Below are 21,489 nucleotides of genomic sequence, written 5' to 3' on the forward strand. Positions count from 1 at the left end.
ACGAACGCAATATGGCTGCTGAACGGAGAAAAAAATGGGGTCGTGAGCAAGGCTAAACCTGCAAAACTACAATACTTCTGCCGAGGAAAAAAGGTAAGATTGCACAGAAACTGTAAGGCATACCCACAACGAAAACAGCACATAAATGACATACACAACATACTACAAAAACACTCCAGCGCCGGAGTACCCCTTTAATCCCATCCCTGGCAGCTCCCAATGAGTATCTTACCATTAACGCTCGCTTCCACAACATGTGTATTCCACTCCCACCTACTGCAACGCTTGTGTCCAATACCACCCGTTCCCACAAACATTCTGAGAGATGCTTCCTGCCTAGTTATAAAGTGATAGATGTGAAATCAGCTTAGGACTATCCCCTAGATTTTTCAAGCTCCTAAATGGCCATCTGCTTAGTACTGGAACCAACATGGCTGCCAGTAAGTTACAGGGACTATTGTGAGTTCTGAAGTGAGTCTGTGCCTAAATTGATACAGCTTTGAGCAGAGAATGTCTGACCTAGCTTTTCTATGCTCCTCAACGGCATATGTGTTTATAGCTGTATCACTTTATGCACATGGAAGGAGTGGTCCTGGAATCAGCTGCTCCAGCAGTTTCCAGAGATGAGAAACAATGGATGGTATCAGCGGCGCCTCAAGGATATAATACGTATTCTCAAGTGTCCTAAAGGTATTGGATACTTGTTTATTGGAGATAAAACATAAAGTAGATTGAAACAAGAAAAAGCAACACGTATCGCAGAGTGGCCCCCGCTTTGTCAGGCTGGTATCATAAGATCATGCACAGCTAGCGTGTATATAGGCAGACAGTGAAGGAGTTTGAATATGCGCGGATGAAATTCTGTGACGTCACTCCATGGCGGAAGTGATGTATTCTCAGGTGTGTTCTATGGTTGGCACGGACGCACATTGATGTGATAGCTGTCCGATTAAGATGTTGTTCAAAGTTCATATCACTGACAGATGATAATATTTGCATATTCACAGTCCTTGGGAAATGTGCATCACAAATAGTCCCCAGGGATACATCAAATATGCTACAATAAAAATCCAATATGCAGTCTAGTATACCAGCACAGTCCGGATATGCCCCTACGCAGCTGTGTATATATGTCATTACTATTACTCACAATACCTATACAGTTTCAGCAAACAACTCAGGTAGTATATTGCACTTTTAAATATGGCTTAGTACATATATATATATTCTTCCTATATAATTATAGATTTATTTTGTAATTCATTATTCATTTTTATACTTTTTTATCCATTTTTATTTATTAATTATTTATTTACTTATTTATTTATTTATTATGGAATGTACATATTATTCCACAACTTATCAATGTCTCTATGGAATATCATATAATACAATAGCATACTCCAAATGACCAAATTCAATCTATATTTTTGCGCATTGTATATATCAAAATGTGGTTGCGCGATGCTCTGAGCTCTGCCTCCACAGTGTTAGGTTATATATACCGTATATATTTAAGAGACAAGTCCCATTCAACACATTCTTTCATATATTATTATTTATATATTCAAAATTTTCATAATTATTATGTATCAATTTTTTTTCTTTCTGTTTGCACAAATATCTCAATGTTTCTATGAAAGGTCATAGCCTATTTTAATACCCAAACCTAATTTATATCTATGCTTATGTCTATTTTTAGTCCCACAACGCAGTGCAAAATTAAATGCTGTAACGTGGCACTCAGAGCTCCGCTCTTACAGTCAATGTACGGTAATTATCATACCAGGCCTCGTATTAAAAACATGTTGAAAACATGTCAACACATTCTATATATTTATATTTCTATATATACCTAATGATACATTTTATTCATACTTATACCTGATTCAAGACAGACACCGCACACAGAGCAGGACACCCAGTGCTCCGCTCTTACAGCTAGCACTAGTAACAGATCCTCTGATACATTGTGCTCCACCGTCCAGCAATGATACAAAGTCATAATGCCGCTTAAAGGGGTTATCCAGGAATAAAAAAAATGTTTCATATATCAACTGGCTCCAGAAAGTTAAACAGATTTGTAAATTACTGCTATTAAAAAATCTTAATCCTTTCAGTACTTATAAGCTGCTGAAGTTGAGTTGTTCTTTTCTGTCTAAGTGCTCTCTGATGACACGTGTCTCGGAAACCACCCAGTTTAGAAGCAAATGACCATAGCAAACCTCTTCTACTCTGTGGAGTTCCCGAGACAAGCAGAGATGTCAGCAGAGAGCACTCTTGCCAGACAGAAAAAAACAACTCAACTTCAGCAGCTGATAATTATTCAAAGGATTATTAAAGGCTCCAGAAAGTTAAACAGATTTGTAAATTACTCCTATTAAAAAATCTTAATCCTTCCAATAGTTATCAGTTGCTGAAGTTGAGTTGTTCTTTTCCTTACTGACAACAGTGCTCTCTGCTGATACCTCGGGAACTGCACAGAGTAGAATGGGTTTGCTATGGAGATTTGCTTCTACAGGTGTCATAAGAGAGTACTTAGACAGAAAAGAACAACTCAACTTCAGCAGCTCTTAAGAACTGAAAGGATTAAGATTTTTTAATAGAAGTAATTTACAAATCTGTTTAACTTTCTGGAGCCAGTTGATATAAAAAAAAAAAGTTTTTTCCTGGATAACCCCTTTAATCATAATTACCAATAGGCATGATTTCACAGCAAGTTTCATTCATTCATTTATACCTATGCATAAAACAATATGTATTCCATGTAGTGTATTGTTGCCGGAGCGGGACATCCATCGCGCCACTCTGACTGTCAGTATCACTAATAGTATACAATGTACCTTATGAGGAATTGTTTAAAGTTACGGACATTATTATCTGTCCACAATATAAATTGCAAATATGTGAATATTTCTTTATGAACTGTGAATATGCGAATACTATTATCTGTCAGCTATATTAATTGTAAATTTGAGAACACTAACATCTGATATGAACTGTGGATATGCGAATATTATCATCTGTCAGTGATATGAACTGTGAATATGCGAATATTATCATCTGTCAGTGATATGAACTGTGAATATGCGAATATTATCATCTGTCAGTGATATGAACTGTGAATATGCGAATATTATCATCTGTCAGTGATATGAACTGTGAATATGCGAATATTATCATCTGTCAGTGATATGAACTTTGAACAACATCTTAATCGGACAGCTATCACATCAATGTGCGTCCGTGCCAACCATAGAACACACCTGAGAATACATCACTTCCGCCATGGAGTGACGTCAAAGATTTTCACCTGTGCAGATTCAAACTCCTTCACTGTCTGCTTATATATACGCTAGTTGTGCATGATCTTATGATACTAGCCTGACAAAGCGGGGGCCATCCCACGAAACACGTTGCTTTTTCTTGTTTTACCCTACTTTATGTTTTATCTCCAATAAACAAGTATCTGATACCTTTAGGACACTTGTCTTTTTGTTGAGAATACATATTATATCCTCGAGGTGCTGCTAATACCATCCATTGTTTCTCATCTCTGGAAACTGCTGGAGCAGCCAATTCCAGGACCACTCCTTCCAATTGCAAAGACCGACATCAACTGATGTTTGGGCAAGGATGCTGGGCTGCCAGAGGATTACTCGAGAGTGAAATTATTCACTACACATGCTCAATAGTGTTGTGCCTGTAGCGCAACATCAATAGGCGAGTGAGATACCACCTTCCATATATTACCGTATATTTCTCACACCTGTTCCAAGAAAACTGTATTACTGTCACCACAACACACTGGGTGTACAGTTATCCATATAAGTTACTTCACAATCAATATATATGGTCATATTGGCTCCTCCTTTATAGATCCATATATATATTTGTACTGTAATGGTGCCTGGGATAGTAATGGTGGCCAACTGGCCATGTGGTTGCTGATATGCCATTCAAGAGCCTGGGAAAGCTGTGTGTCATACCCTGTAATCATTAGAGGGTCTATCTTGCACATACAACTAAAAGCAGATATGCCATTCAAGAACATGGAAAAGCTGGGTGAGACATTCTCGTCTAGCTTTTCTATGCTCCTAAATGGCATATCTGCACCCTCATGTACTATAGAAAAGTCAAAGGCACTGGTGTGAGCACTAAGGCGGCTATGTGTACCTGGTCCTACTGAAGGAAGACTTCCTAATCCTATCCCTTAGGGTGACTCTAAGTGACACAGCACCATCGCCTAGTACATACGCAACTTACACTTACGATGGGGGAGGAATCAGCAGCACAGCCAAGCGTCAGACACTAGAGCCTGCACAGAGCATGACTTTCTAGTGTCCAACTGTCTTCTGGACGCCAAGGTAAAAAAAGGGGAAGGGACTTGTCATTTTTGCCAGGACATATAACAGACAGAGGGGGCTTCTCTGCGGTATGGGAGTGCATGGGATTAGCGGGACTCTAAAGGTATAGCATGCAACTGCCTGCAACATAACTAAAACCGCCTGCACCTGCAAGTATTTCAGCAAGATCCCAATCGCAATGCAGTCATCTAGTACAAAGGGGATTATTACGTTCTGCCCTTTCGCCATAGTATACAGTCATGGCCGTAAATGTTGGCACCCCTGAAATTTTACAAGAAAATTAAGTATTTCTCACAGAAAAGGATTGCAGTAACACATGTTTTGCTATACACATGTTTATTCCCTTTGTGTGTATTGGAACTAAAACAAAAAAGGGAGGAAAAAAAGCAAATTGGTCGCATACCCTTTTGGAAAAATAACTGAAATCAGTCGCTTCCTATAACCATCAATAAGCTTCTTACACCTCTCAGCTGGAATGTTGGACCACTCTTCCTTTGCAAACTGCTCCAGGTCTCTCTTATTGGAAGGGCGCCTTTTCCCAACAACAATTTTAAGATCTCTCCACAGGTGTTCAATGGGATTTAGATCTGGACTCATTGCTGCCACTTCAGAAATCTCCAGTGCTTTGTTGCCATCCATTTCTGGGTGCTTTTTGACTTATGTTTGGGGTCATTGTCCTGCTAGAAGTCCCAAGGTCTAAGACGCAAACCCAGCTTTCTGACACTGGGCTGTACAGTGCAACCCAAAATCCGTTGGTAATCCTCAGATTTCATGATATCTTGCACACATTCAAGGCACCCAGTGCCAGAGGCAGCAAAACAACCCAAAAACATAATTGAACTCCACCATATTTCACTGTAGGTACTGTGTTCTTTTCTTTGTAGGCCTCATTCCATTTTCGGTAAACAGTAGAATGATGTGCTTTACCAAAAAGCTCTATCTTGGTCTCATCTGTCCACAAGACATTTTCCCAGAAGGATTTTGGCTTACTCAAGTTCATTTTGGCAAAATTTAGTCTTGCTTTTTTATGTCTCTGTGTCAGCAGTGGAGTCCTCCTGGGTCTCCTGCCATAGCGTATAATTTCATTTAAATGTCGACGGATAGTTCGCGCTGACACTGATGCTCCCTGAGCCTGCAGGACAGCTTGAATATATTTGGAACTTGTTTGGGGCTGCTTATCCACCATCCGGACTATCCAGCGTTGACACCTTTCATCAATTTTTCTCTTCCGTCCATGCCCAGGGAGATTAGCTACAGTGCCATGGGTTGCAAACTTCTTGATAATGTTGCACACTATGGACAAAGGCAAATCTTGATCTCTGGAGATGGACTTGAGAACCAAAATTGTGGAAAATATCAGCAATCTCAAGGTTACAAGTATCCAGACAGTTCTCTTCTTCTCTTTCTGTTGCCCATGCTTAGTTTGGCAGACACAGACACAGACACACAATGCAAAGACTAAGTGAACTTCTCTCCTTTTTATCTGCTTTCAGGTGTGATTTTTATATTGCCCACACGTGTTACTTGCCCCAGGTGAGTTTAAAGGGGTACTCCCCCCCTAGACATCTTATCCCCTATCCAAAGGATAGGGGATAAGATGTCAGTTCGCCGCGATCCCGCTGCTGGGGAGCCCTGGGATCGCCGCTGCGGCACCGCGCTATCATTGCTGCACAGAGCGAGTTCGCTCTGCACGTAATGACGGGCAATACAGGGGCCGGAGCATAGTTGCGTCACGGCTCCGCCCCTCGTGACTTCACGGCCCGCCCCCCCAATACAAATTTATGGGAGGGGGTGTGGCGGTCGTCACACCCCCTGCCATAGACTTGCATTAAGGGGATGGGCCGTGATGTCACGAGGGGCGGAGCCATGCTCCGTCCCCTGTATCGCCCGTCATTACTCACAGAGCGAACTCGCTCTGTGCAGCAATTATAGCGCGGTGCCGCAGCCGCAATCCCGGGGCTCCCCAGCAGCGGGACCACGGCAATCTGACATCTTATCCCCTATCCTTTGGATAGGGGATAAGATGTCTAGGGGCGGAGTACCCCTTTAAAGGAGCATAACATGCTTGAAACAATCACATTTTTCCTCAATTTTGAAAGGGTGCCAATAGCAAAGCTATAGCAAAACATGTGTTACTGCAATCCTTTTCTGAGAGAAATACTTCATTTTCTTCACAAATTTCAGGGGTACCAACATTTACGTCCATGACTGTACACCTGAATGCAGCTACCTGCATAAGCCATAACAGTGACATAAGCCCTTTCTCTCCACTAAGTGCACTCACATCAAATCAACTGATGGAGGAGTAACTCTCTGTTAAGCACCTGTGTACTACCTGGCAATTTTACAATACTTAAAAAACTAAATATTTATAACCAACATTTTTACTATACAAATAAGGGAAACGTAAACAAATGACTACACGTAAACAAAATTTAGGATTATACACAGATCACAAACCTGTCTCTAAAAGCCAACCATACAGATGTCAAACACAAAACTCATTAAACACATAAAATGTAAACCTATAGAAAAAGTATACGGAACACTCTACATAGATTTGACCTTTGATGTTGACCCTTTCCTGCTGCTTTATTTGACTGTCCAGGCAGTCATTTCTTGTATAATATTTACCTCCATTTTCATAGCAATCATGACCATCAGAGGATCTCCAGCTTCTACTTTGTCTCCGGCTTTTACAAACACCTGCAAACATATAATATAACATAATAAATAGATGGCAGTAGATGGCTTTTTTAGACATTAGTATCATGTTTGCAGAGTATAATCAAGCTATCATAGTTTTTCCACATCATTTTTCAAACAAATGTCATTGCCAATGGATCCCACTGACTTTAACAGGGTTATCTACCATAAGGTGATTTTAGTACTTACCTGCCAGAGGGTAGTGGACAAGTTTAAAAAGGATCCGTGTTTGTGGCTAAATGGCTATGTTGTGAGTCCACCATAACTCTGTTGCTTTTTTTGTGTGAAATGACTATTTCTTGTTGGCATTCTTTCCCTTAAACTACAAATCCCAGGATCCCGACAGGTCAAAGGAAAAAAAACATGAACTGTCCGAGAATCCGAAGAAAACATAACTGAACACTCCCTCGGACAGATAATGAAAAGGAACCCCAGAAAAAGGGGGCGGGAGCTGTGTCCCCCAATGGATCCTTCGAGAAAGAGATTTTACGGTAAGTCTAAAAAATCTCCTTTTCCCTATCGGCTCCATTGGGGGACACAGACTCTGGGACGTACCAAAGCCGTCCCTTGGGTGGGCAGAGAAGAAAAAAGGTCAGGCAGTCGGCTGTACCACCTCCGCCTGCAACACCTTACGGCCCAGACTAGCATCAGCCGATGCGAAGGTATGAACCTGATAGAATTTTGAAAAAGTGTGTAAAGATTACCAAGTGGCCGCTTTACAAATTTGCGAGGCCGAGGCCTTGTTTCGGAGAGCCCAGGATGCTCCCACAGAGCGGGTGGAATGAGCCAGAACCCTGAAAGGTGGGGTCCTCCCCTTGCAGCGGTAAGCTTCCGAAATAGCACATCGGATCCACTGAGAAATTGTGGCCTAAGAAGCAGGCTGTCCCTTCCGACAGACTTCTGTAAGAACGAAAAAAGAATCGCACTGACGAAAGGAAGAGGTGACGGAAAGATAAGTCTGAACCGCTCGAACCACATCCAAATTGTGAAGCAGACGCTCCCTGGGATGAGAAGGAGCAGGGCAAAAGGACGGAAGGACGATGTCGTTGTTGAGATGAAAAGCCAAAATGACTTTGGGCAAGAAGGACGGATCTGGTCGGAAAACAACCATGTCCTGATGAATTATCAGGAAAGGGGAATGGCAGGAGAGAGCTGCCAGTTCAGAAACTCTCCTAATGGAGGTAATAGCTATAAGAAAAGCCACTTTCCAGGAAAGGAGGCGAAGGGGAACCTCCCTAAGAGGCTCAAAGGGTGCACCCTGGAGAGCACCTAGAACCAAGTTCAAGTCCCAGGGGGGAGAAGGGGACCGGTAAGGAGGGGCCGCATGTGCCACTCCTTGGAGGAAGGTCCTGACATGAGAATTGGAAGCCAGAGGATGCTGAAAAAGAATAGAAAGGGCCGAAACCTGACCATTAAGGGAACTGAGAGTCAGCCCTAGTTCCAACCCCAACTGTAAAAAGGAAAGGAGACGGGGCACGGAAAAGGTAACTGGAGAAAAAGATTGAGCTTCGCACCAACAAAAGTAAGACCGCCAGGTACGGTGGTAAATTTTTGCAGAGGAGGGCTTGCGAGCCCTAAGCATGGTGCGAATTACCTGGGAAGAGAAGCCGCGGGCCCTTAGAACCGCCGTCTCAACTGCCACACCGTCAAATGCAGCGACTGTAAATTGGGGTGGCAAAGGGGACCATGTGACAGTAGGTCTGGACGAAGAGGAAGGCGGAATGGAACGTCGTCCAGAAGCCAGACCACGTCGGCGTACCATGCCCTTCGAGGCCAGTCTGGAGGCACCAGAATGGCAGGGACTCCTTCCACCTTGAGCTTCCTCAGAACCCTGGGAAGGAGAGGGAGAGGAGGGAACAGGTAGGGCAAGACAAAGCCCGACCACGGAATTACTAAGGCATCCGCGGCCAGAGCCAGGGGGTCCCTTGTCTTTGACACAAACTTCGGAACTTTACGGTTGTGTCGGAACGCGAAGAGGTCCACGTCCGGGGTCCCCCAGAGGTCGCAGACCTGCGCGAACACATGTGAATCGCTGAAATGGCTGGAACCACTCGTTACGCCTAGAGGAGAATCTTTGACACCTCGGACATGGCCGCTGAGCTGCGAGTGCCGCCCTGCCGATTGATGTATGCCACGGCCGTGGCATTGTCTGACTGGACACGGACAGGGTGACCCAGAAGCAGGGACTCCCAATGCTTCAGACACAGATAAATCGTTCCAGAACGTTTATGGAAAGAAGGGCTACTTGGGGGGGCCAGAGGCCCTACACACACACACACACACACTCAATAAAGTGCCCCCTTACAACACACACTTAATAAAGTGGCCCCTTACTACACACACTCTTAATAAAGTACCCCCTTATTACATGCCTGTACTGTAGCCACTGCTCCCCCAATAATAAGCCCCAGCTCTGCAGGAAAAACAGAGGGTCTCCAGCTGTTGCAAGACCTAGGGAGAAAGATACTTATCTCACGCTGAAGAACTTACCTAAAGAAGTCTTCAGACTGTAGTCTTCAGTCAGCCTTTTCACCTGCGGCAAGCCAAGCTCATAGCGAGGCGAACAGGGAGGTAGGGGGACCCGGACCCATGAGGTACAACCCCAAGCGCTGACCATTGGCGAGAGGGGGTTAACAGTACATCCAAGATGCCTGCCACCTCTCGCAATGGGGAAACAGTGAACATTGCGTTCCTGAGTCCCCACCTGAAAACAAAAATAAAAAGGAATAAAGAACTAACATAGTCCCTAAACCTGAGAAAATAAAAAATAAAAATATGAGACTTGGTCTGGAGAAAACCAGACAATGTACACCTCCTTAAGACACTAAGCAAAAACTGAATTGCTCAGTGGCCTGGAGGCGGGTATATCCTGCTGGGAGGAGCCGACTTTTTGGTTACCATAGTGTCAACCTCCTAGAGACAGCAGCATATACCCAGAGTCTGTGTCCCCCAATGGAGCCGATAGAGAAATGAACATTGGGGCAAAAATCCCATAACAATTTTGAGACCAGCCATAAAACACAGGTACAGACAATATATTATGAACCACACAAACTTTACAGCCCTTGCAGCACAGTCAAACAAAAAAAGATTGGGAATACCCCTTTAATGGTACATTTTATAGTATTTCTGATACAAACAGTGCTGCCGACAGGATTCTTGCTGTCAGAAACAGAACCCCCAAAGAAAATTATTAGGGATGTGTGAACAATACCTTATAAAAATCAAAAGTAAAACCTTAAATGGAAAATGTCACTTCAGCCAGTGGCACAATATTTTTAAATATAACTTTTTAATATAATTATTTCTATTACCTTTTCTATAGTTCCAGTCATTGGAGCAACTGCCCCTCCTTGGCTCCCTGATGTGCTTACTTCTGATAGAAATTTTGGAACCGGTATCCCCAGCTGAACGCTACCATCCTGAAGGATGAAAAGAAAGAGTGTACATAATATCTATCTATCTAGATCTATCTTTACATATATCCTAAAGAATAATGTTCACCTCAGAAACTGAATGAATAAAGCCTTAATAATGGTGGTCCCTCTTTTAGCACAATGGCTTTGTTAATACATTTTCTTACATCTAGACTTTTGATTTGACAACCATTTAATTGGTTACAGGAACAGAAATGATAATAATCTTGTGGACAGGTAATGGTGTCCACTACCTAGTATATACAACTCCCAAGGAATATACAAATGATCATAGGGGGGAGAGAAAAAATATAGGTGCTAGTAAAACATAGCTTTTAATATATAGGTTAAAAAACACACTGATTAAACAAAGTGATGTATAGATAAGTGACAGGGCAAAATTGTCAGCCCTGTGACTCAAGATAGACACAAACAAGGCTGTTAAAATTGCATATGTATAGATTGCCCCACAGATGCAAAAGCCTAATTCAATTGTATGCTGGTAATAAATAATTAGATAGAATTACTAGCTCTGTCCAACGCGTTTCAGCACATTGTTACATGTGACCTCATCAGGGATAACTGGCATAGAACAATACAGTCATTGCATATAATAATTAACATCAGGGGTAGCTTGATACAATAGCGACCCCTGAGAAAAGCGTGCTAGATGTCATGCACTAGTACTCTATACAGCATATAGATGACAGGACCCGGACGCAACCTGCAAGGAAGCACATAAAGACAATGGTCCTCAGAAAACATATCGTTACCGTAAAAAGTAGGGTACCTGTAAAGCAAAAAAGATAGTTACTCAGATAGTCAGATATTAAATAGTGTATAATAGGGGGACAGTATATTGAATAGCACATCCAAACGGATAGTACCAATCCAAATAAAATTTATATTTGGGAGTAAACAGGCTAGGAATCAGAGACCAAGATATACAGAGAGAGATGACGGATATAACTAACCAGTAGCAACTCTGGTAAATTAGGTAAGAAAATGGGTATTAATACGTGATATCTAAATATAGGGTATCCATATCCAGGGTGTCCGAAGGGTATTGAGAGGGGGGGGAGGGCCCTAAATAAGAAAGGGGGGAGGGGCAAAAGCAGGGGCCTAGTGAGCCTATAGATATACCTAGGCATCCCTATACTCATATCTCATTACCCTTCGGACACCCTGGATACGGATACCCTATATTTGGATATCACGTATTAATACCCATTTTCTTACCTAATTTACCAGAGTTGCTACTGGTTAGTTATATCCGTCATCTCTCTCTGTATATCTTGGTCTCTGATTCCTAGCCTGTTTACTCCCAAATATAAATTTTATTTGGATTGGTACTATCCGTTTGGATGTGCTATTCAATATACTGTCCCCCTATTATACACTATTTAATATCTGACTTAGTATATATATTTGTCTGGCTAGGTCTCCGCCTACTCTAATCTATTGTTCCAGAGTGTATTTTTAGGTTGCTGCCATACGAAGCCAATTTCTTCACCAGTCTATGTATTAGACATTGTAACTGGCTTACCTTCGGGTTGGATGGGGTTAATTAAGCCCGTGCTACCGCCCCGCGAGATCAGCGGGATGGATGACGCGCTCTCCAGTGTTTGGCTCTGGCATGGAGACGGCGTCATTAGCCGGACCACGCCCACCCAGACCGGAAGCGTATAAGTCGTCAGACGCCGCTCTCCTCTGACATGTGTGTTAGTAGCCGGCCTGTACGCTAGGCTCCCCGCCACTGCGGGTTATACACACATCGTTAGGATTTATCCCAGATAGACGCCATAACTGTGAGTAACTATCTTTTTTGCTTTACAGGTACCCAACTTTTTACGGTAACGATATGTTTACTGAGGACCATTGTCTTTATGTGCTTCCTTGCAGGTTGCGTCCGGGTCCTGTCATCTATATGCTGTATAGAGTACTATGGCATGACATCTAGCACGCTCTTCTCAGGGGTCGCTATTGTATCAAGCTACCCCTGATGTTAATTATTATATGCAATGACTGTATTGTTCTATGTCAGTTAGCCCCTGATGAGGTCACATGTAACAATGTGCTGAAACGCGTTGGACAGAGCTAGTAATTCTATCTAATTATTTATTACCAGCATACAATTGAATTAGGCTTTTGCATCTGTGGGGCAATCTCTACATATGCAATTTTAACAGCCTTGTTTGTGTCTATCTTGAGTCACAGGGCTGACAATTTTGCCCTGTCACTTATCTATACATCACTTTGTTTAATCATTGTGTTTTTTAACCTATATATTAAAAGCTATGTTTTACTAGCACCTATATTTTTTCTTTCCCCCCTATGATCATAGGAAGAGAAATGACAAATATCTCCAAAGAAACCTAAATACTTTTCTAAATGTTATTATTGTACATACAGAAACAATGGATCTGTATCTGTTAATGTGTTATAGTTAGAGTTGCGTTGACTGAGTAATGTAGACCAGAGGTATACTTCTATTCAGTCCTGAAACTTTTTTTGTACATGAATTGATCTTTGAATTTCCAGCCCGGTTGACTTGAGAGCTACTTTCAAGAACAATATGTAAGACTTATAGCACAGATTATGAACTAGCTATGTTACCATTGAGAAAAGATGTATATTATGATCGATGATAATAAGCTTGGATTTGCAAAACGTCCCATCAACTGAACACTTCAAATAAGGGACATCTCCCTCATTCACAAGTTCTCCAGATACTTTAAAGACTTTGCCATGAACCTGTAACGCAATAACATTTTAAATTAATAGCATCAAGAGTATTTGTTCTATATTTGTTTCCACAGTATTACTAAACACTTGACTGTCTATGTTAAGTTAAGAGGAGTAATTGCAGAATACATTGCTACCTATGATTTAACATCCTGTATATACTCAAGTATAGGCCGACCCGAATATAAGCCGAGGCCCCTAATTTCATCCCAAAAACCCAGGAAAAGTTATTGACTCGACTATAAGCCTAGGGTAGGAACTAGGAAATACATCATCCCCCCCCCGTCATCATCCAGACCCCCGTCATAAACACCCCCGTCATCATCACCCCCTTATCATCATCACCCTGTCATCATCCCCCCTGTCATCATCCAGACCCCCATCATCATTCCCCCCCCCCCTTCATCATCAGCGCCTGTCAAGTGGTCCTCAACCTGAGAACCTACAGATGTTGCAAAACTACAACTCCTAGCATGCCCGGACAGCCATCGGCTGTCCGAGCATGCTGGGGGTTGTAGTTTTGAAACACCTGGAGGTCCGTAGGTTAAAGACCACTGCGGCCTTCGTCATCATACAGACCCCCCTTTAAGTTTTCTACTCACCTCCCCTTGCTGGGAAGGAAGGGTGAGCTGGTCCGGGCCGTCTATGCTGCAGGGACCGTCCGGTGGGGAGGGTTAGTCGTTCCGGGCTGTCCATCTTCACCGGGCCCTCTTCTCCGGGTTGGCCCAGGACTAGTGACGTTGCCTTGACGACGACGCACAGGGACATTCCTGCGCAGGTACGGAGCCGGCTCGGAGCGGAGAAGAGGGCCTCCCGGTGAAGATGGACAGCCCGGAACGACTAATCCTCCCCACCGGACGGCCCCTGCAGCATAGATGGCCCGGACCAGCTCACCCTTCCTTCCCACCGAGGGGAGGTGAGTAGAAAACTTAAAAGGGGGGTCTGGATGATGACGAAGGCCGAAGTGGTCTTCAACCTGCAGACCTCCAGATGATTCAAAACTACAACTCCCAGCATGCCCGGACAGCTGATGGCTGTCAGGGCATGCTGGGAGTTGTAATTTTGCAACATCTGGAGGTCCGCAGGTTGAAGACCACAGAAGAAGGGATTGACAGGCAGAGAGTTCACTCGAGTATAAGCAGAGGGGGGCGTTTTCAGCACGAAAAATCCTGCTGAAAAACTCGGCTTATACTCGAGTATATACGGTATAAAGGATTTTTAAAGAGGTATTCCCAGGGTAGTCCTCTGGGACCCACACCTATCTCCCATGGCTGCCACATTCAGGCTGAGAATGAATAATGAGGTGGCAGCACACATACTCCGCTCTCTACATTCACTTGTATTGGAGTTATGGAAACAGCCATGCAAAGGTCTTTCAGACAGATGTCTAGGGTGGGAATACCCTTTTCATACATTCATACCAGCAACGTATGCTATAATAATATGGCATTTCTGCTATGTAGTAAATACAATCTGCTGCATATATTAATGCCAATCCTGGCTATTGTGGCTCCCAGAATATAATTGCACAATAAACAAATGATTCATTGTGAATTTATCAACTGATTTGTGCCAGTTTTTTCATGCCAAAAGTCACAAATGAAGCCTCCCTCCATATTTGTGCAAAGATTTGCAACTCACCAGTTTTGAAAAGTGCTAAGTGAGTGGGGATTTCTGGAAAAGTGGTGTGGTTAAGACCTCTAAGGCCAGAAGTGCAAATTTTATGACAAAGTTATGTCTGTTCTAGTTTGCGCCTTTTCACAGATTTGCTGCAATTTGCTCCAACAAATCTTATTTAAATGAAAACTGTCAAATTCAAAAACTTTTTATATGTTGTACATCTTGCCAAAACATTAACCTTTCTAATATAATTCATGAGAATATTTTATTTATTTTTATAGAAATCATGGCTTATAAAATCCTGGCTTTGTCCAAGCTGAAGAACAGGCATGGACAAAGTCTAGTAAGTAAGGGTGGGCTAGAGCAGAGGAGTACTATCAGACAGGAGAGAGCACAGAAGAGTCCTATCAGATATGAGAGAGCACAGAGAAGTACTATCAGACACAGGAGAGAGCACAGAGGAGTCCTATCATACATGAGAGAGCACAGAGGAGTCCTATCAGACAGGAGAGAGGACAGAGGAGTCCTATCAGACAGGAGAGAGTGCACAGATGAGTCCTATCAGACAGGAGAGAGCACAGAGTAGTATTATCAGACAGGATAGAGCACAGAGGAGTATTATCAGACAGGAGAGAGCACAGAGGAGTCCTATCAGACAGGAGAGAGCACAGAGGAGTACTATCATACAGGAGAGAGCACAGAGGAGTACTATCAGACAGGAGAGAGCACAGAGGAGTACTATCAGACAGGAGAGAGCACAGAGGAGTCCTATCAGACAGGAGAGAGCACAGAGGAGTACTATCATACAGGAGAGAGCACAGAGGTGTGCTATCATACAGGAGAGAGCACAGAGGAGTACTATAAGACAGGAGAGAGGATAGAGGGGTCCTATCAGACAGGAGAGAGGACAGAGGAGTCCTATCAGACAGGAGAGAGTGCACAGAGGAGTCCTATCAGACAGGAGAGAGCACAGAGTAGTATTATCAGACAGGAGAGAGCACAGAGGAGTATTATCAGACAGGAGAGAGCACAGAGGAGTCCTATCAGACAGGAGAGAGCACAGAGGAGTGCTATCAGACAGGAGAGAGCACAGAGGAGTACTATCATACAGGAGAGAGCACAGAGGAGTACTATCAGACAGGAGAGAGCACAGAGGAGTCCTATCATACAGGAGAGAGCACAGAGGAGTCCTATCAGACAGGAGAGAGCACAGAGGAGTCCTATCATACAGGAGAGAGCACAGAGGAGTACTATCAGACAGGAGAGAGGACAGAGGGGTCCTATCAGACAGGAGAGAGCACAGAGGAGTACTATCAGACCGGAGAAAACACAGAGGAGTGCTATCAGACAGGAGAGACCACAGAAGAGTGCTAGCCCACCCTCACTTACTGGACTTTGTTTATGCCTGTGCTTCAGCTTGGACAAAGCCATGATATTTAGGACATGATTTCTATAAAAAAAGAAATAACATTTTCTTATGAAGTATATTAGAAAGGTTAATGGTTTGCCAAATGTACAACATCTAAAAAGTTTTTGTATCTGACGCTGCCTATTTAAAAGGGTATTCCAGGAAAAATAAATTTTTACATATCAACTGGCTCCAGAAAGTTAAACAGATTTGTAAATTACTTCTATTAAAAAATCTTAATCCTTCCAATAGTTATCAGTTGCTGAAGTTGAGTTGTTCTTTTCTGTCTGACAACAGTGCTCTCTGCTGACACACCGCGGGAACTGCACAGAGTAGAATGGGTTTGCTATGGGGATTTGCTTCTACTCTGGACAATTCCAGAGACAGGTGTCATAAGAGAGTACTTAGACAGAAAAGAACAACTCAACTTCAGCAGCTCATAAGAACTGAAAGGATCAACATTTTTTTTTATAGAAGTAATTTACAAATCTGTTTAACTTTCTGGAGCCAGTTGATATAAATAAAAAAAGTTTTTTTCCTGGAATAACCCTTTAACCCCTTAAGGACATAGGGCGTATCCATACGCCCCCGTTTCCAAGTCCTTAAGGACTGAGGGCGTATGGATATGCCCTGAGCATTTCCGGCCCCCACCGCTAGCCGGAGGGGAGCCGGAGCCGGATGCCTGCTGAAATCGTTCAGCAGGCATCCCGGCATATCGCCCAGGGGGGTCATTATGTCCCCCCATGTCGGCGATTGCCGCAGATCGCTGGACAATTCAGTCCAGCGATCTGCGGCGGATTCCGGGTCAATCGGGTCTCCAGTGGTGCCACCTCACGATCGCCCTGATTCGTCGGCCGGATTACCGGCCGACCAATCAGGGCGCCTGCTGCGGGTGTCACTCCCGCAACCCGCTCCGCCCCTCTTCCGGAGGACGTGAGCGGGTGCGGGAAGATGACCCCGGGTGCTGGGGACCCCGATCCCCGGCGTCCCTGTTGGGATCAGGGCCCCAGGAGCGACGGCGGCGGCGGCGAGGGACAGTCCTGTGTGGATCGTTGGAGGTGAGTGACAGCCTCCTGCTGTTGCTTAGCAACAGCTCCCAGCATGCAACAAGGGCATGCTGGGAGCTGTAGTTATGCAACAGCAGGAGGCAGACCACCACAAACTCCCAGCATGCCCTTATGGGCATGCTGGGACTTGTAGTTTTGCAACAGCTGGAGGCACATTCTTTCTATGGAAAAGTGTACCTTCAGCTGTTGTGTAACTACAACTCCCAGCTTGCACAAACAGCTCAAGTGCATGCTGGGAGTTGTAGTGGTGCATCTGGTGGTTGCATAACTACAACTCCCAGCATGCCCGTTGAATGTCGATGACTGCTGAGAGTTGTAGTTTTGCAACAGCTGAAGGCACAGGAGTTAAGTAGTAAACCAGTGTGTCTCCAGCTGTTGCATAACTACAATCCCCAGCATCCCCAGCCAATGTAGTATGCCTCCGGCTGTTGCATAACTACAAGACCCAGCATGCCCTTCCGCTGTCCGTACATGCTGGGGGTTGTAGCTTTTGCGGATATTTTCTGCTATTACCCTTTTTAAAAATGTAAAATTTTTGGGAAAACAGGCATTTTAGGTAAAAAAAAATTTTTGTTTTTACATATACAAAAGTCATGAAACACCTGTGGGGTATAAAGGTTCACTTAACCCCTTGTTACGTTCCCCAAGGGGTCTAGTTTCCAAAATGGTATGCCATGTGTTTTTTTTTTGCTGTCCTGGCACCATAGGGGCTTCCTAAATGCGGCATGCCCCCAGAGCAAAATTTGCTTTCAAAAAGCCAAATGTGACTCCTTCTCTTCTGAGACCTGTAGTGCGCCAGCAGAGCAATTTTCACCCCCATATGGGGTGTTTTCTGAATCGGGAGAAATTGGGCTTCAAATTTTGGGGGGTATTTTCTGCTATTACACTTTTAAAAAATGTAAAATTTTTGGGAAATAAAGCATTTTAGGTTAAAAAAAATAATTTTTTTTTACATATGCAAAAGTCGTCAAACACCTGTGGGGTATTAAGGTTCACTTTACCCCTTGTTACGTTCCCTGAGGGGTCTAGTTTCCAAAATGGTATGCCATGTGTGTTTTTTTGCTGTCCTGGCACCATAGGGGCTTCCTAAAGGTGACATGCCCCCCAAAAACCATTTGTCGCTCCTTCCCTTCTGAGCCCTTTACTGCGCCCGCCGAACAATTAACATAGACATATGAGGTATGTGCTTACTCGAGAGAAATTGGGTTTGAAATACAAGTAAAAATTTTCTCCTTTTTACCCCTTGCAAAAATTAAAAAATTGGGTCTACAAGAACATGCGAGTGTAAAAAATGAAGATTTTGAATTTTCTCCTTCACTTTGCTGCTATTCCTGTGAAACACCTAAAGGGTTAATACACTTACTGAATGTCATTTTGAATACTTTGGGGGGTGTAGTTTTTATAATGGGGTCTTTTATGGGGTATTTCTAATATGAAGACCCTTCAAATCCACTTCAAACCTGAACTGGTCCATGAAAAATAGCGAGTTTGAAAATTTTGTGAAAAATTTCAAAATTGCTGCTGAACTTTGAAGCCCTCTGGTGTCTTCCAAAAGTAAAAACTCATAAATTTTATGATGCAAACATAAAGTAGACATATTGTATATGTGAACCCAAAAAAAAAATATTTTGAATATCCATTTTCCTTACAAGCAGAGAGCTTCAAAGTTAGAAAAATGCAAAATTTAATTTTTTTCATCAAATTTTGGGATTTTTCACCAAGAAAGGATGCAAGTTACCATAAAATTTTACCACTAAGTTAAAGTAGAATATGTCACGAAAAAACAATCTCGGAATCAGAATGATAACTAAAAGCATTCCAGAGTTATTAATGTTTAAAGTGACAGTGGTCAGAATTGCAAAAAACGCTCCGGTCCTTAAGGTGAAAAAGGGCCTTAAGGGGTTAAGTTTTATATACCTGTGTACTCAAGGGGTCAATGCATAATGTTCCAAAACAAACCCTCAACCACTTCTTAAAGGGGTACTCCGCTGCCCTGCTTCTGGAGCTCCGCTCCCCAACGTCCGGAAGTTTATTGTTCCGAACGCTGTGTGCAGGCTTCCGCATTCAGGGCCGCCCCTCGTAACGTCCCGCCCGCCCCCTTCCCATAGACTTTGGTTGAGGGGGTGGGCGTGACGTCACGAGGGGGCAGGCGTGAAGTTACGAAGGGCGGCCCTGAACACGGAAGCCCGCACACAGCGTTCGGAACAATAAACTTCCGAACGTTGGGGAGCGGAGCTCCAGAAGCAGGGCAGAGGAGTACCCCTTTAAAAGAGAAATTCCTTTTACAATATATTTTAGCAGTAAACATTCCTTAGTATGTTTTCTTTTACATTGTAACAAAAAGGAGGTTCTGTAGTTACCTGCATATTATATGAGCCATCATGATTATAAGTGATTTTCATGTCCACTTCTGTAAATGATAATATATAATAATTAAACACCCCATAATCTGCTGAAAATACATCACAATGAATATCCAATATTCTCATAAAGTGGATGGTGACTACTCAAAATCTGGCAATATGTCAAGAAACACTAGCATTTGGTGCCTTGCTTTGTTCTCGCCTTTGATATTATCTTAAACTTCAGCCACTATTGACATTTTATAGACACGTCAAAAGTTTTGATTGGTTGGGGTCTGAGTATCCAGACTGCGAATGATAGCTAGAACTGGTCAGGAGAAGAGCATGCTAATAGAGACCAACTTACAATATAAGCCTATGGAATTGTCTCCCCGTGCTTTTCTTCCTTCTCATTCTAGTAATTGGTTGGGGTCTGAACACTTATGGCTGGGTTCACACCACGTTTTGTTAAATACGGTTCCCGTATATGGCTGGGAGGAGGGGGGCGGGGCTTAATCGCGGCGCCCGCACTCAGCCGTATTCGGGAACCGTATTTAATGCATGTCTATGAGCCGACCGGAGTGAACCGCAGCCTCCGGTCGGCTTCGTTTTCGGCCGTATGCGGTTTCCCGACCGCAGGCCTAAAAACGCGGTTGACCACGTTTTTGCCTGCGGTCGGGAAACCACATACGGCCAAAAACGAAGCCGACCGGAGGCTGCGGTTCACTCCGGTCGGCTCATAGACATACATTAAATACGGTTCCCGAATACGGCTGAGTGCGGGCGCTGCGATTAAGCCCCGCCCCCTCCTCCCAGCCGTATACGGGAACCGTATTTAACAAAACGTGGTGTGAACCCAGCCATAATACCCTGACCGAACAAAACTTTGAAATGTCTTTTAGAAGTTTTTAAAAGCGACAGGTACACTTTAAAAATGAAATGGAGCTGTTAGTAACAAGAGAGCATAACTAAGCTCACTGATCTGATGCTCACCAAAAACCCAGCTTTCTGGTCTCAAAACACAGGAAATGTCCACTCACTGGCTGAGGCAGGTCACCACTGGGGTTTGTGAGCTTTCTTGTGTTTTAAAATAGCTCAGGTGAACATTGATTCTTTTTTAAGCCATTTTTAGTATTTACCCTGCTGGACAACCCCTCCAACAGATGACAGATATTCTGCATTATGGGCGGTCATAAAAAAAAAAAGAATATTAATCTCACTTGTAAGGATAAAGAACCTTTATGGCTAAAGACCAAAACATAAACAAAAACTATTGTGTTTTAAAGCTATACTGACACTTTTTTGTTCGTACACCATTACAGTATATACTTTAAGCCCCTCTACCAGGCTTTATTGACCCGATATAAGCAAACATAGTCAACTACACACAAAACAAGGGATCCGCAAAAAAAGAAAAAGAAAACATTTACCAATAACTGACAACAACTGTATGGCATATATTATTTCTATACTTTGAAGCATTCGTTTTGCCCGGGATATAAGGAAATAATGAAATATGAACCAAGCCTGTGTTTTATTTTATCATGTCAGAAATGGCTTTCTCTGTTTAAAGGGCTTATTCAAGAACTGAAAAACAGAGCTAATTTCTTCCAAAAAGAAGGTTGTGTATGGTATTCCAACTTGGCTCCATTCATTTAATGGAACTAAGCTGTATTACCACACACAACCTGAGGATAGTGTGATGGTGTTTTTAGAAGAAATCAGCTTTGTTTTTCTATTCTGGATAACCCCATGAAGTTTTTTGCATTTGAAATTTCTGTAATAGAAACATGCAAGATTACCAGACTTGCTGTATTA

The 21,489-nt window shown here is 43.2% G+C and overlaps 1 protein-coding gene across 1 annotated transcript in view; it reads right to left on the reverse strand.

Moving 5' to 3' along the window:
* MCCC1 (methylcrotonyl-CoA carboxylase subunit 1) overlaps positions 1-21,489 on the reverse strand; it is a gene marked incomplete in the record, with an annotated part of 49,647 nt that overhangs the window by 1,404 nt on the left and 26,754 nt on the right. The window contains 4 exon segments of the mRNA XM_056565296.1: positions 7,002-7,073; positions 10,388-10,495; positions 13,106-13,243; positions 19,690-19,739. Of these exon segments, the coding sequence (XP_056421271.1) occupies positions 7,002-7,073; positions 10,388-10,495; positions 13,106-13,243; positions 19,690-19,739 (368 nt within the window).

The sequence above is a fragment of the Hyla sarda genome, chromosome 3, assembly GCF_029499605.1.
Source record: "Hyla sarda isolate aHylSar1 chromosome 3, aHylSar1.hap1, whole genome shotgun sequence".
Lineage (NCBI taxonomy): Eukaryota > Metazoa > Chordata > Amphibia > Anura > Hylidae > Hyla > Hyla sarda.